The following is a 15,439-nucleotide window of genomic DNA, read 5'->3' as shown; positions in this document are numbered from 1 at the left end:
ATACCCCTCTCTCTCTCTCTCTCTGTGTCTGTCTCTCTCTTTTTCTCCCCATGCCGCCTTCTCTCTCTCGCAGCCGCGCGAACGCTACTTTCTTCCTTCTGAGCCGCGTCGACTCTCATTCCGACTGCCAATGATGTTTCGAGAACAGTTATGTGGGAGTCTGGGTCACGAGGCGTGGCTTCTATGGGGACACCGTCCACTGTCCCATAGAACCACAGTCCCATTGGCCAAGAAACGCTTGCGAGGCACGGCCAGAATAATTATGTAACCTGCGCGCTGCGGGCCGGCAGAGCGCCTCGTGACGACACGAGGAGCGCCAAGGGTTGGAGAAAGAAGCAGAGAAGGAAGAAGAGCCGAAGGAGGAGGACGAAGAGGAGAGAGGGCTGTCGGTTCTGATGACCCTTGGCGATGGAGGAAAGTAGTGGCGGCGCGAGCGCGCGCGTACGCGAATTTATTTACCTTTCTCTCGTGCTGTACGCGCGCTCCCCTGCGTGCTATTAATAGAAGCACATTTGCAAGAATGCGGCTTTCTTATTATTATTAATCTTATTAACCTCGATCGTTTATGCATTCGCGCGTTGTCTGCTAGGTATCACGGCACAGGAGAGGAGCTGCACGAAATTTATGTGCATGCGTTTGATACGTTGATGCGTTATGTAATGTGAAAGGAGGAAAGGGGATGAAATCTCGACGCGGGAACGCTCCGAGCCTGAATGAATAATTGAAACGTGATGCGGACGAGGCGGGAAATGGACCCGTCAACTTGAAAGAGAAAATTTCTTTCGCAGGAAAAATACAATTTTCTGGGATTGCATAATTTTCTGATTCGAGGAATTTTCTTCCTTCCAAGGCTGCTAATTACGCATTACAGATTTGACGCCCCCGACGAAGGTAGCGTTCCATCCGCGTCGAGGCTGCAAACGCGAGAAAGAGAGAGAGAGAGAGAGAGATCACAGACAGGATATTGTATTCTAGCCTTACGTCATACTGGGAAATTGACTTCATCTTTTCACGGTGAAAGGCTCGGCTCGGCGAAGGTTCTTCCGCAATGCAGTGAAATATCAGTTTTGCACGAATATTGCCTGTTGATTATCCATGACAATCTCCACATCTAACATCGGCCTTGCGTAATCAAATTAAATTGCAGGCACTTTCCCCCGCTAGCGGTGTTTCCGATCGCCCATTCCAAATTTAACGTCTCGCCACAATCATTATATGAAAAAATTCCTTCCCTCTTTCTCCGAAAATGTTCTTCTTCAAATTGCACATCAACAAAGTGTTATTTAAAATTGGAAGGTGTCTTGAGAATTATACGACTAAGGGTAGCTGCAAAATACAGGGGCGAAGCGGGTCCGCGAGCCGAGCGAATTGCGGCCGCGGGAGTCAAGGGATTCAGCGAGCGCCGATAACGTGTAACCCTGTTTCATTTGCGCAAACATTTGCATTCCCGGGAATCCCGAGCATTATACGCTTGCTGCTCATCTCGCATATATAATTTTCGAGTCGCGGAGCCTAATGCCCCAGTAACGGGACGCGGTGCTTCGTTCTCGGCTCCCGCGAATGAATTTGCAATTCAAATAATTAGCGAGCACGACGAAAAGCGGCCTCGGCAACGCGAGAGATCCCCGACGGAACCGCGGCGCGGATAACTCACGCTCTCGTTCGCGTGCGCGCGGCGCACAGGGGTGTATGCAGGACGAAGAGGATGGAGGGAAGGGAAAGGGTGCGTGCAGAGTGCGTCGTGAAATCCGAGAAGGTGTTTAAAAGCTTCCCCGCCCCGTTCCGCGTCCACGGATTGACTTTTTGACCCAGATACGCTAACGACCGTTCTCTAGACTCATCCGGAGTCGCCGGAGTCCTTGACCGTAACTGCTAACATCCGCTCCGATGAAGTTTTCTCGAGGGAGGCGGACGGGAAGTCTCGAACGCAACCGCGGCTCGATAATTCCTATTTCTGATTTTTCTCGTTATTTTTCTTTCTCATAATCATCACGCTCGATTTTTGCTTGGGGAATTTTTTGAGACACGGAACAGTTTGTTCGGTTCTTGTTCTTGTTGGACAATTCAACTCCAACTCGCCATTGGGGCGCCACGTTCTTTGTGCAACGAATGCTCCATTGCACTCCGCACAACCGTCCGCATAAGAAGCGAGTCAGACTATTATTACGCTAATTCGCTAATTAACGCAACGCACTTGCCACGCGTTTTCGCGTTTCGAATGACGCGAACGAATGCTGCGACGATCACACGACACGTTACCATTACCTTGGAACTCATAGCGACGTGGATGATCTCTGCTTCTGTTCAACTAGATCCGTCAAAATCGATCGTGCAAATCACCTCCGCGCACACGTGCGGACGTCGTGAAGCAGATTCCGCGGAGATATCGCGGGCCAATTCCTCGGAGATATTGCGGAACGATCCTCGCGAAACGTTGCGCATTATTCGAGGCAATCGAGCGTGAGAGAGCTTCATGCACGCGGTAATTATCGTGCTCGCGTACGCGTTGATAAATTTCGCGATTGCCGCGGCTTTTACCACTCGCGACTGCCTATTTTCCCGCGCGATCCGCGTCGCGAGTAAGCGAAGCTCGGCCAAGTCCGGCCGAGCGAAGTGCAGTATCAAACTTGTATCGTTTCGCCATAAATATTCATGAAATAAATTCGTCGATTTCGTTCCGCTACATTATGTGTATATCCGTCGTATTTCAAGTAGTCGATTTCAAAGTCCATGGCTTCGATTATTGCTTAATTATCAGTTTTTCAAACATTAGACAATTCTGAAGCTTCATTTTATGACTAGTTCAACAGTTGACCTTTCTTCAGGCTACGACTCAAAGTTAACTCTACTTGAAACTCAACTCGTTGTGTTACGGGACAGAATTTGCGTATTTTAATAAGGCTGTAATACCAAATATGAAAATATACGCGAGTGTGCGCTCGCATATGTATGCGCTCACTGTCACGAGCGAGATGAAGCGGCGATTACTCGAAACTCACCGCATGCTTTAATGACGTCGTTAACCCCGCGTGTTTTACCGCGGCGAATGCGTTACATTCTACAGGTGTGCACATTCTGAAAAGACGTACTTAACACACGAGTAGTCGCTTGACCGCTCTTACCGTCGAATTTCCTTAATCTCATTTTAACTACACTTGTCTCGTGCTGAAGCAAACAAGCAAGCAAGCAAGCAAGCTCGCTCGAAGGGACCCAAGCTCACCCCTCGTGACTTTGAGATTCCACAGAATTTCTCCGCAGACAGAAGAATCGCTCCGCGCATTTTCCGAATTCCGAAATTCGCGAGACCGAGATGAAATGAATAATTTCATCTCTCGGGAGATGACTCGCGGGGGATGGATGCAATAATTGCATCGCGCAGACGATTAGCGCGGCAGCGTGTGCGGCCCGCCCGACGCAGCGTTGTCCTACGGAAATCGCAAAGATTCTACCGAAACCGGTTCTGATTGTGTAGCTATTTTCGGCGGTTCGCAAACACATAAAAGCCTTTTACGAGGACCGACGCCCCGGCACGCTCGCGAGGCAGGAGCTCGCTGCGCGCGAGTCCATAGACTCCTACTCGCGCGTATCCCGAATGTATCGCAGTTTTCGTGAATTATTGCCGCACAAATTATGAAAGATCGTATATCAGTCGTAACAGTGGTCCAGCCGGAATGACTGAAACTTTTCGTGGCTTTGTATACAACGCGCGCATGATTATCGCTACCGGAATAAAAGGATAATGAATATCTGACAATTTATGACTGTCCGCTTATATGAATGTATGCATGTATGTATATTTAAGAACCGATGTTGCTCATAGGATTTATAAAGCGCGATTACGTCGATGCTTTAAATGAGCGCAATTTATTATGCGATCTACTGTCATTAAAATCTGTGTAATTAAATATATCTGTCTTACTAAAATCTTCAAATGGAAATTTGAAAAAATATAGAAACACAGATATCGATATTAGATGGCAAAACGCAAGAAAAGAAAATCATTTTAGACATTTTGACTGTATTAGAAATTAAGAAAGTTTACTGATTCGATGTAATGGAATATAATTTTCACACAACACAGTCAAATAAAATGCATAATAAAATGGATCTTGTGAATCAAAAACTCGCTCCAATCCTTATACACTCTATTTATCAGTGCTCCATGAATCGCTCTGCTCAGGAAAACGAATTTGCCTCGTCGAGTATCCTGCGGAATTTTATTGACGCCGGCACGTGATGTGCCGGGCATGTGCGTCGCGGTGTCCTCTCCGAATTAAAATGTCTGAAATGCAATACCGGGAAAGGGGGGAGGGAGAGAGGAGGCTGTCGATGCTGTCGGTCCGGCGTGCAAACGTTGCACGCGCCCGATGCCGTAACACGAGACACCCGTAATCGAATACGCGGGTGAGCGGGACAGAGTGCACAAAACGCGCGTACACGCACACGACGGGACGGGAGGCGCAAAAAGAGATGTCAAAAAAAAGAGAGAAGGAAAGAAAAAGAAAGGCAGAGAGAGAGAGCCGCTCGGATAGAACATTTACCGATGCTCTTGCAGCTCCGAGCGAGCGATCAGCGGTCGGCCGACCGGACGGACAGTACCGAGAGAGTCGCTCGAAAGGGACCGCGAGGGTCAGAGCACAGGATGCACCGATTTTTTGTCAGAAAACGTTGAAACGCTCCTTTTCTCCAACCCCGTTGCTCCCTTTCTCCGTCCCTTCGCCGTGCACCCCCGTCTTTTTTTTCTTTCCGCCTTTTCGACCGAAAATGCGTAACGGTATGCATCATGGCACGAATATATACGCGAAGCGGACCTCGAGGTGCGCGGCATGGAGGACCGAGATCCACCGAGGTGATCGCTTATTGCGTCCGTTTCCAACGGAAAATATCCTTGGAATATTTCAAAAGACTTGGTTCCGGACCGATTATAGGACTGGCCGTCGTAATAAAGATGTTGACGGCGAAGAGGAAAAGAAGCCATAAGCGATCCCGGGTCCATCGTCTCTCAGGAATCCACAATTCCTGCGCGCGAGAGGGCGCGGGGTGTCGTATCGGGGGTATCGCGGGAGAGCGGGCGCTTCTCGGCGCAAGGGGATGGAGAAACGTGACGCGAAAGCCGAAGATCTCCCCCGTGCATCTCATTAGGACACCGCGGCCGGGGCCGCTTATCGGGACGGGATATATTTTACGATCGGAAAGCAGGAGGACTTCCTGTTGGCGGGTGCCTAATTGGACGGCTCGCTTCCTGGTACGATTCAAGCCAGCACCGATTTCCCCCGAGCGCACTTGAACTAGGAGGAGGAAGGCAATCGACGCGCGTTACCGGATTAGGCATCCACGCTGGCTCTCGTTCTCGGAGCTAACTGGTGGTCGAACCGACTGATATATTGATCACGAGGATCTATTGACCGCTGAAATATATAGATCGGCAATAAAGATAAAGACCTGGCCTGGCTGAAGAAAGATGTTTGCAAAGTGAAATCGGCTGTGCGAAATGTTTGACATTTGAATAGGAGACAAACGGTCTCTGGTCTGTTTGAAGTTCCGGAGATGAACGACATTTTGTCAAGCATTTGTTGACCTAAATATTGAAGCAAACGCAGCCGGAGGTAACAATTAAGGCTGTGCCGTTCGAACACCGGGCTCAAGCTTGAACAATAGCAGTTAAAAAAGGGACGAAATGCCTTTATCTATAGATACGAGACATACCTTTCCTGTTAATGCTTTATTCTCACCTTTTTCCTGTTTTCTCTTTTTCTCCCGTTTTCCTTTCGCCTCCTGGAGATTTTCGTCAATGAGAGAGCAACCCGCTCTTTGTTGCTCCTCCCCTTTCTCGACCTTCCTCTGCGTCTTCTTCCGACGAGCCGACGAGGAAGTTTAACACTGGCTCGGCTCGGCCTGGGCTGCGCTCGCCGCGCATCGTGAAAGTGAAACGGAGAAAATCAGGTTTCGAAGACGAGCCTTCGAACTTCCCCCCTCGAGCGGAGATAGAGACGTAGGATAGATCATTGTCTCCCGTGCGCGAGATAGGTTTCGCCTGCACCTGCACGCGGAAGTACGAAGATCATTCCGCGACGCCGGCGACAATTGCTTTTTTAATTTTAATAATGTTAGATAGAAAGTCTTGCTGAGTATATACTTTGCGTCTTCTTGAAAGCATACCCTGGAACGCTCTCGTGGGAACCTGCATTTCTTCTCTCTCTTCAGACGCAACCATGACTGGTAACGATCGCGAAGAACAATCGGCAATCTCTCATTTTTTAGCAATTGGCAATACTTCCGCGAGATGCGGAAGCTCAGCGGCAACAGGAAATAAACGCGATTACGTAAAACACTGTCTCTTCAGCGTACTCAACGGCGAGTTTTTCATTTTCCAAAGACGGAAGACGCGGCAGACGCGACAGACGCGCGCGTTACAAAATAATATGTAAATCCCCCCGGGCAGTCTATTCCCTTTCTCCCCGTTTTTTAGCAACCTCCTCGTCATATATTACCCGCGCCTCTGTAATCGTCTAATACCTCGAGATGCCAGATATACCAGTGCCCGGTTATGATAATGCCCAATGTCAGGGACTCGTCGCTCGGACATTAGTTACCGGTCAACGACAGAGATATTTCGGTACGGGCGTCATCGCGATCGGGCACGCTGTTACGTTGTTACGCCAGAGAGCCCGATAAATATCTCAAGGAAGGAAGGCCCCACCGATATGTGCCGCCTCAGCTGAGAGATTGCCCGAGTCAGCTGACTGCAAGTCGTACCCGGCGCGGGGGTCAATCCCCCCTCTTTGCCGCCCCGTCCCGCCTCTCTCTCTCTCTCGAGCCTGCTCATGCTTCGACTTCTGGATTGTCGAGCCGTCGAGCACCTTGAGAAAATTTCAAGTTTCACCGGCATTTACCGGCGATCGAAACATTAACAGGTTCACCGGCACCGGCGACCGGACCGACGCCTCATGAAACGCCGTTTCATGGTGTTTTACCGGCCACCGCGACCAGCTAATTAAGGATGATGGCTTGAGTGCCGAGAGCACTCGCCGGCGCCGCGAGGGACGCGAATAACTCGTCGCGCGTATCGCAAGTTACACGACCGCGGCCGGAATCGGCAATGGAAGTTTCATTCGAGCTGATGTGTAACACGATCGGCCGCGAGCGGATTGCGTCCCCCGCATCCTTCCCTTTTTTTTAACGAAGTGAGCAGCAGTAGACAGACGAGGCGTTTATCGTTTGAGGATTCCGATTAAAATCGGATTATCTTCTTGATCGCAAAACGCACAATCTCTCTTTTTATTTCTCTTTGACTATTGGATGAGGCGCTCCAAAGAGCTATTAAGATTGATATTTAATTCGGACTCGTATCGAGTAATTCGGACCCGGTCGTGCGTTTCTTTCGCTGCTTCCTCCTTCGTCACCTGTGCCCGTCCGCATACCGCAACCGCGGATCGACCCCATCGGCGAACCTTAGCCATAAATAGAGCCCAATTTACACCGTGGGGGGACTTGTGCTCGATGCCGGTCCCCGATGCGGCCCGATGCGACGACGTTACACGCGGAACTCGCATGCGGATGCGCACGTGATTGTCGCCGGCGCGCATGCAGCCCGATGCAGCCGGCGTGCCACGCTACCACCGGCGTCCCGCTTCTTTTGACTGGGAATCGTGCGAATCGATCGTGGCGGTGTCCTGGTATGGGATAGTAAAGAAGGAAGCGAATGAATAAAAAGGGCAAAAAGAGCGACACAGAAGAGGAGACGAGAGGAAGATGGAGGAACAGCCAGAGGAAGCGCAGGAGAAAGAGGAGGCGAACGAGGAGGAGGAGAGGAGTAGGAGGGTGATTGGGGGTTGGGGGGAGGAGGGTGCGAGTCGTCGGTGTAAACCGAACGAGGCATAGTGGAATCGGTAGGCGATACGGGAGCGGGGGAGGTCGTGTAGCGGGAGGGGAGGTGGAGGTGGCGGCGGCATGTCAGGGGGGGACAGAGGAGGAAGAGCGAAGGAGGATGGGGAGAAGGGGGTAGGACACGGGAGACGGGGACGAGGGGGGAAGTTGGTATCGCGGATGGCGATGGCGATGGCAGAGTCAATGTCCTAGCGCTCGCACTGGGTCACGGCGAGTTGCGGCCAACGACCCAAGGCAGCTCCTCTTTGCTTTGCACAGAGCGAGCAGGAGAGCGAAACGCGCGCGAGGAGCGGCAGGGGGAGGCGGAGGAACGAGGGGGCCGGGGCAGGAGGGAAGGCCCACGGGGAGGAAGCGCGAGGGACGGGACGGGACAGTAGGTGGAAGGCAGACGGACGGTGGAGGCGCAGAAAGGGAGGAAACGAGATGAGGAGCGTGTTTTCCTCTTCGGTTCCTCCTTGCGCGGCCGCGCGAGCGAACGCTCGCTGCTCCGAGCGAGAGAAGCGCGATCCTCTCGCGCGTTCGTGCGCGCGGCGAGGTGCGCTCGCTCGCATCCCCGCCGGCACTCGCGCGGAGGAAACCCCCGTCTCCCGTGACTTTTCTATTTTCTCCGTCTATCTGTTAACCTTCTTTCTCGGCCGCGCCGTGCCCCGTGCAATCATCGCGGACAGACAGCCGGGACTCTGCCGCTGTTCTCTGAGAATGCCGATCCGCGGATAGCGATCGTCCGCGACGCTGCCGCCAGCCTGGGCTGCCTTGCTCGGCCTGCCTTACCTGGTCTTTTGCCTGCCGCGACCTGCGATCGGGTTTGACCTCGGTCCGCCGATGCGATCGATAACGCCCGATCGCTATTTGTGAACGTCACGAATCACGGTTTTTCTCGAAGTCGATGTCGGAGGTTTCGATGGATTTTCCCTTTCTTCTGAATAACTTCCCGCTTCCGGTGTTGGGATCGATCTCGTGACGTTGCGTGGATTATTTCGATTCTCCACTAGGGGAGCCCCCGGGACCGAGACTAATACGTACATGCGCGAGTCCGCCTTATCCTCTTCCAGCAGAGTGATTATTCCTCTCGTTTCTCAGCTTCTTTCTCTTCGGTGTCCGCGCCACCCTTACGTCTATCCGTGCGAAAAGTCCCACAACTGAAAACTCGGGGGGCATCGATGGCGGGTTCGAGTTGCGGCGAGTGAACGGCGGAGAACGATAGAGATGCCTGAAATCCATCCACATTTGCATTGAAAAGACGGGCGAGAAGGAAAGTCACGGTGAGCCCAGCAATGTTAACGATTTATGTCAGCCGAAGGTAATACTCCTCTTCTCGTCGCGCAATGCGCAAAATCGAGGAATTCAGTTTAATCCCGCACGGAATTAACAATTAATATAATTTGCCGCATAATTCACCGCGTTCGGTGCATTGTACGTAATGTAGCATTCGACGAGATGACGCGGTATTTTCGATATTCAGACGAGCGCGATTTTATCTCGACGGATCGGAGAGGGATATATCACGTCTTCGTTTTGCGCGCTCGTGGCCGAAGCAAGCACGGCGACGATGAAGAAGAAGGGTCTTCCCTGCCATATGCTGAATCCGTTCCTCGCAACTGTGACGTACCCATGCAATTTCCTTCGAAAAAAATCTTCGAGAAACCTCGATCGCGATTTCGATCGCGCAACGTGTCGTGCGAATATCTGTGCTCGAATACGTGAATTTCTTTTTGGTACACATTTAGCGACGGATTCGTACGACTCCTCGAGAGTCCCTTTTCCAATTACAACGCCAGGATAATTTATTTGTGATCAGATAAATCAGATAAAGAGGCGGTCGGTCTTTGTTTCACGCAAGTTTTTAGATGTCCAGCAGCGCAGATGACGCGGACGCGCGCAGCCAATCTCGCAATTTGTACTATCACGAATCACGATAATTTATTCAGTCAATTACTTTACAATCGATAGCAGCCCGTGCAGAATCATTGAGCGTAAAGGTCAATAGCACGTTCCGAGTATGAGCCAGGCACAAGTCATCTAAGCGCGCGTATCAGCGCTGACGGACGCGGACTTTTCATCTTCTTTTTCTTCTCTTTTCCTCTCTCTTTTTTTCTTTTTTTGGGAAGCGCTTGGAAATTCCTATCGATGCTCGACGATTTTGCATATCATGTCGAATGCGTTTGCTTCGATTCCAAATTCAAGCGGCACCGGGAAAAGACGAAGTGCTCGTTGAACAATGCGGATCCCAAACATTCGTAAAGTGCACGCGTGCACGGTGCATCTTTAGAGGAAGGCTGATAGATTTCTACGTCGATAACCGCGCCAGGTCATACGTGACTTTGATCGGGACTTGGTGCAAGATCAATGGCACCTGTCGCGATCCTCGTTATCGGCCCCTGTGGCCGCCCCTTTCGCAGCAACGTTCGATTATCAGCAAGCAAATTTCCGCGAACGCCGACGCGACGGTGTATGCACGACGGTACACACGCGTGTACATGTGACACGGGAGAGGAGAAGGAGAGGAGATGCAAGTGAAGCGGGAGAGAGAAAGGGAGCGAGAGAGGAAAGAGAGACGCATACCATATTCGCGTCACGTTTCATTTGGCCCAAGAATGTTGGGAGGTCTCGTGACTGTCCTGTGAAGCAGCCCAATTCGCCGCATGTTGACTTTACGAAAGGCGAGGGAGAGGGACAGAAGGGAAAGAGAGAGAGAGAGAAAAGGAGCAAGGTAAAGGGTGAGGAGCGGTCAGAAGTATGAGCGAACGCGCGGCCCATATCAGAGAGGTGAGCGAATCGCTGGATGGAGCTGTCCGGAGACGATCGGACAAGGGCCTCATGGTATATTCGTGAGTTGGGTCTCATCGGGGTTACCGTTACGACGCTGCCCAAGAATAGTTTGGCGCGAATGACCACGGCGGCCCATTTTCTTCTTTTTTCGGTCTCTCCTCACCTACATCGCTTCTCACCCGGCCCCTCCCCCGCTGCCGCCCTTGTCGCTTTGTCCTTCGTCCTCCGGCGGCAACGGATTTTCGACATCCTCCTTCTAACGGGCGTCCTCCTTTACGGACCCGCGTCGCTCGCGCTCTTTGATTACCTTTTTCATTCGGAGAAGCAGGCCAAAGGAACGGGATCGGGATGGACGCGCGATGGACGATCACGATCGGTACGGTTAATCGCCGGGTAAAAAGAAGACCGATATGCCACTACTGTTTTCTGCCGTAATTAATCATAAATGGCGATGCGGTGCAGCTGGGACGCGGGATTAGCGAGCCTACCAACGCGAACACTTCGCGCTCGCGATGTAACGCTCGCAGACAAATTTCGTCTAATTATGTGGTACTTCTGGAACGAGAGCAACCGTTTCCTTCGACTAATTACTTTTCTAAATGACACTTTGACTGAGTTTCTGACGCGACATCCAGACGCTGCCCGAATAATCCTGCGGGAGGCATCGCGAACGCCGGGACCGTTTTCGGAAGTATCGCGTCGTCCTCGGAGGACTCTTGTTGCATTCCGCGCGAGGAAACGCCGCCTCGTCACGCGAGCGGGCGAACGAGAGGAGCCCCTCCCTGGAAAAACCGATCGGAATCGCGGGAAATCGCGGCGGTCTCGTAGGTCAGTGCGCCCTACCTTGGGAAAATCACTTTCCTTCCGCGAGCGTAACAGCCGGTTATCTACATTGTATAGGCGCATCCTTCCGCACGCCGGGTGCCGCTCGTTACGTGCGAACCCGGCGTACCTATCGGCGGGTAATCCTCTCCGTGTGGTCCCTCTCGTAGGCGTGAACGCGAACGGGAGGGTAGAGAAGCGGACGACAGGACGACGGGCGGGTGGTGGTTTTGCGGGCGAGGAGGGGGAGGGAAAGGCGAGAAGACGGAAGAAAGACGGTAGCACGAAATCTCGGATGCGCCGGGTTAACGCATGCCTCTCGGTCGTACTTTCACTTCCTTCCCCCCAGCGTCCTCCTCCTCTTTCTCTCTTCCTCTTTCCCTCGCGATCTCTGCGTCCGGCCCTTTCTCTCGCTTCTCTCTCTCTTTCTCAATCTATCCTTCTCTCTCTTTCCCTCTCTTTCTCTCTTCCTTCTCTACATAGAACTACTTTTCCTTTCAAGTCCTTGACTGCTGAGGTGTCCGACCAGGCCCATCCTGAATTTAAAGATCCCCCTTCGCTTCGCCGGAGCGATACGTACTGATACACCTCCGGCTCCTCTCGGTCCCACTGGCGCGTCTATCCATCCGTCCGTCCGTCAGTCCGTCCGTTCATCTTCGGGCCCCGTCCTTCCTACCCGCGGACTGCCCACGTCGTCGCGTGGGATAAATAGTTGCGTGTCCACCCGTAGGTATTGCCGGTCCGATCACTGAACGAACTTCGAGATATACAAAGAAGAAGAAGAAGAGGACGACGACGACGAAGAAGAAGAAGGACGACGACGGGACAGTCGAGGGAAGTCGCGGCGGCGGAGGAGGAAGAGGAGGAGGAAGAATGAAGAAGCGAATACGCGGCATGACCTCTGCTTCGCGAGGTGAGAAAGAGGAAAAGAGAGGACAGTGGAGAAGAGACGGACCGCGAGCTGAACGCGAGTGGCAGAACGACGCGCGAGCGGCCGAGCGAGCGAGCGAGCAAGAGAAGAAGCGAGCGTCGTGTCGGCGGGAAGCGGCGCAGGAATGAAGAGGCGGTGGGCCGTTTCGCGCGTGTGGCAACGCTTTCGTGCGAAAGAGGAGAAGAGACCTGGTGGATGATGATGACGACGGGACGAGGAGAGACAAAGAGAGAGGGAGACGGAGAAGCGGATGGTCGGCCGGTCGGACGAACGCGAGATGAGAGAGAAGCAAGCGCGCGAAGGCGCGCACAGAGTCGGACCAAGAAGAGGGAGGCGAAGCGGAGGGACGGATTGACGGACGAAGGAAAGAGAAGAAGGAAGAGGAGGAGAGAAAAAGAGGGAGAAAGAGAAAGAGAGAAAGAGAAGCACGCGAGAGAGGCACGAGAGGCAAGGGGAACCGACGGGGTTGCGGGGGACGGGGGTGGGGGTGCGAGGGGGGAGAGGGACGACGAAGCGAGGTGAGTCGAGATGATGCAGTTGTGCGTTTGCAAGGAAGGCGGAAGGAGGAACCGCGGAGGGAACCGGTCCCGGTCACTGGGCCACCAGCCGGCCGTCGAACCCGCCACACTGCCCCCTACCACCCCCTCCTCTCTCTCTCACTCTCTTCCTTCACCCCTCTACGCCCTTCTGCCCCCCCGTCACCGGTGTATTACCTCTTTGCGAACCTTACGTCGCCTCACTCCTTGCAACCGGCGCGACTCCGCGCCGCGTTGCCTTCAAGTTCTTCAAACAATGTCAACTCGTACCCCGCGTACCTCGGCCGCGCTGATAATGCCGTCGCCTCCTGGCCGACGCGTTTACTGCCCCCCATGCGAGACCCCCCTTTACTATCTCTCGTGCCCTTTTCTCCCCCTGCTTCCGAAGCTATCGTTTCCGGGCGATGCTTCTTGCGGAGTTTTATGTCCGCCAACGCGATTCGGATGACGATGGGCACTCGAGCTCTGCGAAACCATTGACACGCGGAATCATTGGAATAAAATGATTTATGCGATCTGTATTTTTTTATCTGAAACTTGTGCGTAAGACGAAACAATTGATGTTAGATTGTTGTTGAGGCTAGTTAGCCTTTTCATAAATTATATTAAATCTGATAATTTTTTGAAGGATTTTTCCTTTTTAGGTAATTTGCGCAATTCTACGTTACTATTGTAGTGACACGTTTGCCCGTTTGTTCGCATTGCTGCTAGTCAAGAAAGATTTGAAGAACCTTTTCTTAACAAGATAACGAGAACCATGTGGCTACTATGTGTTTGATGCATTCAAACGACAGAGCATTCCTGCAAAAAGATGGCAAGATTAGTTTTGGATCGGGCTTTCGATCGTGAGAAAGCAGGCGCGCTGGCAAGGCAAACGGAAGTTTGCCTCGCTCGCAGTAATCTCTGCGAGATACGCCAAACATTTTCTCTTAATTAAGAAAGGACGTGGCTGTAATTAAGTTTCCCTTCCACGGCATTCTTCCCTGTTCGAGTCCGACTTATAAAGCATACTCTGTAATCTTTGTCGGATGCGATTTCTCCCGTTGATGGACGCGCAATGATAAACAAAATTAAAAATGGCCTAGATATTTAAAACTATTTTCGAGTCATCAAACATCGCGATGTAATATATTTGAAATAAATCTGCCAAATTTATCATTCAGATAAATTATCGGTATATTTTCCAAGTATCAAGACAATTTTTTCTATAGACAGAATTTTATACAATCTTTTTAACAAGAAAAAAATATTAGAATGTACTTAAAATAATTAATAAATAAAAACAAATGGAATAATTAATAAAAGGAAAATTTCAGTAAATAGTAATATTAATTTACTTTTTAATAATACGCATTTGAATTTATTCGGATAAATTCTTCTATAAAATGAAAAATAAAAATTAATTAAAATAAAACATTTAATAAATCTACGTATTTGCTGCTGGTAATATTTATTCATTTTCGATAATATCTTTTGTAAATATCATCAGACGTACCAACCGTAGATATATTCCTGGCTTCGGTTGTAAGATACTCAGCTACCTGACGTACCTGACGTATTCAGGTATACCAGCATCCGATGCGTCTGAATTTACTGTCTGCGGATACCAGATGCTTCACAGGTAAACTGAGCACCTCTGGTACTCCTCAGCTCGACTGATAACTATGACTATTCTTGAAATGTGACACTACAAATTCCGTATTAAATATTAACTAATCTCATTTCTCTTTCACGAAACATGCAAATAATTCACTCGAGCTGGGTCTTCTTTTTACATAACAAATGGGAGACGAGAAATAACTCTGCACCATCACATGCTTTATTACACTTTTTATTCGCAAAGAACGTACCATAAAATATATCCAGCAAAACGGCCGTGTAAAAAGTGACTCAAAATCGATGGCGAGATTAACTGCTCGCCGTGCGACGATGGTCCCCATATAAATCCTCGTATGTATTATAGTACCGCGCGTACGTATCGCGCGACTTGACGTATTGTCAAGCAGGGTTCAATTCGTTTTTCTTCGGACGTTTGGTTGACACACGGCTCCCCGGTACATCGTTTCCGAATTAGGCGACTGGGGGTGGAAGCAGGCGGTCACGGAGGCGGGAGGGGGAGGTAGATTACTGCGCCTGGCGTCGTTCGCAGGGTCGCGTGGCACCCGGACAAACGGGGCACTTCGCCACCGGTGGACAGGGGGTTGCGCAGGGATCGCAGGGTACCTCGCAGGGCCCGCAGGGCGTCGCGCATACGGGTTTGCAGTCGAGCTCGCAGACGTATTGCATCTCGTAGGGAAGATCGTTCCTCAGTGTCAGACACTTACCTTGGATCAGGTAACAGTAGGACATTGCCAGGACGGGATTGCCGCTGTACGGCAGATGATGAGGATCGGGGAGATGTCCGTACAAGTCGATGTGCGTGTACTTTAGGGGTGCACAGCTACAGGCTCCGTGCTGTAATCGATACGGAATGCGTCAGAGTGAGGGATGTGGA

The 15,439-nt window shown here is 51.2% G+C and overlaps 1 protein-coding gene across 1 annotated transcript; it reads right to left on the bottom strand.

Annotated features, from left to right (window-relative positions):
- Positions 1 to 14,760: 14,760 nt before the first annotated feature.
- LOC113562613 lies at positions 14,761 to 15,420 on the bottom strand (the record flags this gene model as incomplete). Its single annotated transcript, XM_026972455.1, has 1 exon — positions 14,761 to 15,420. A coding segment is annotated over one exon (351 nt), but the record flags the coding sequence as incomplete, so codon positions are not given.
- Positions 15,421 to 15,439: the final 19 nt, after the last annotated feature.

This window comes from Ooceraea biroi, chromosome 9 (assembly GCF_003672135.1).
Source record: "Ooceraea biroi isolate clonal line C1 chromosome 9, Obir_v5.4, whole genome shotgun sequence".
Lineage (NCBI taxonomy): Eukaryota > Metazoa > Arthropoda > Insecta > Hymenoptera > Formicidae > Ooceraea > Ooceraea biroi.
This window is presented reverse-complemented; position numbering and strand designations above follow the sequence as displayed.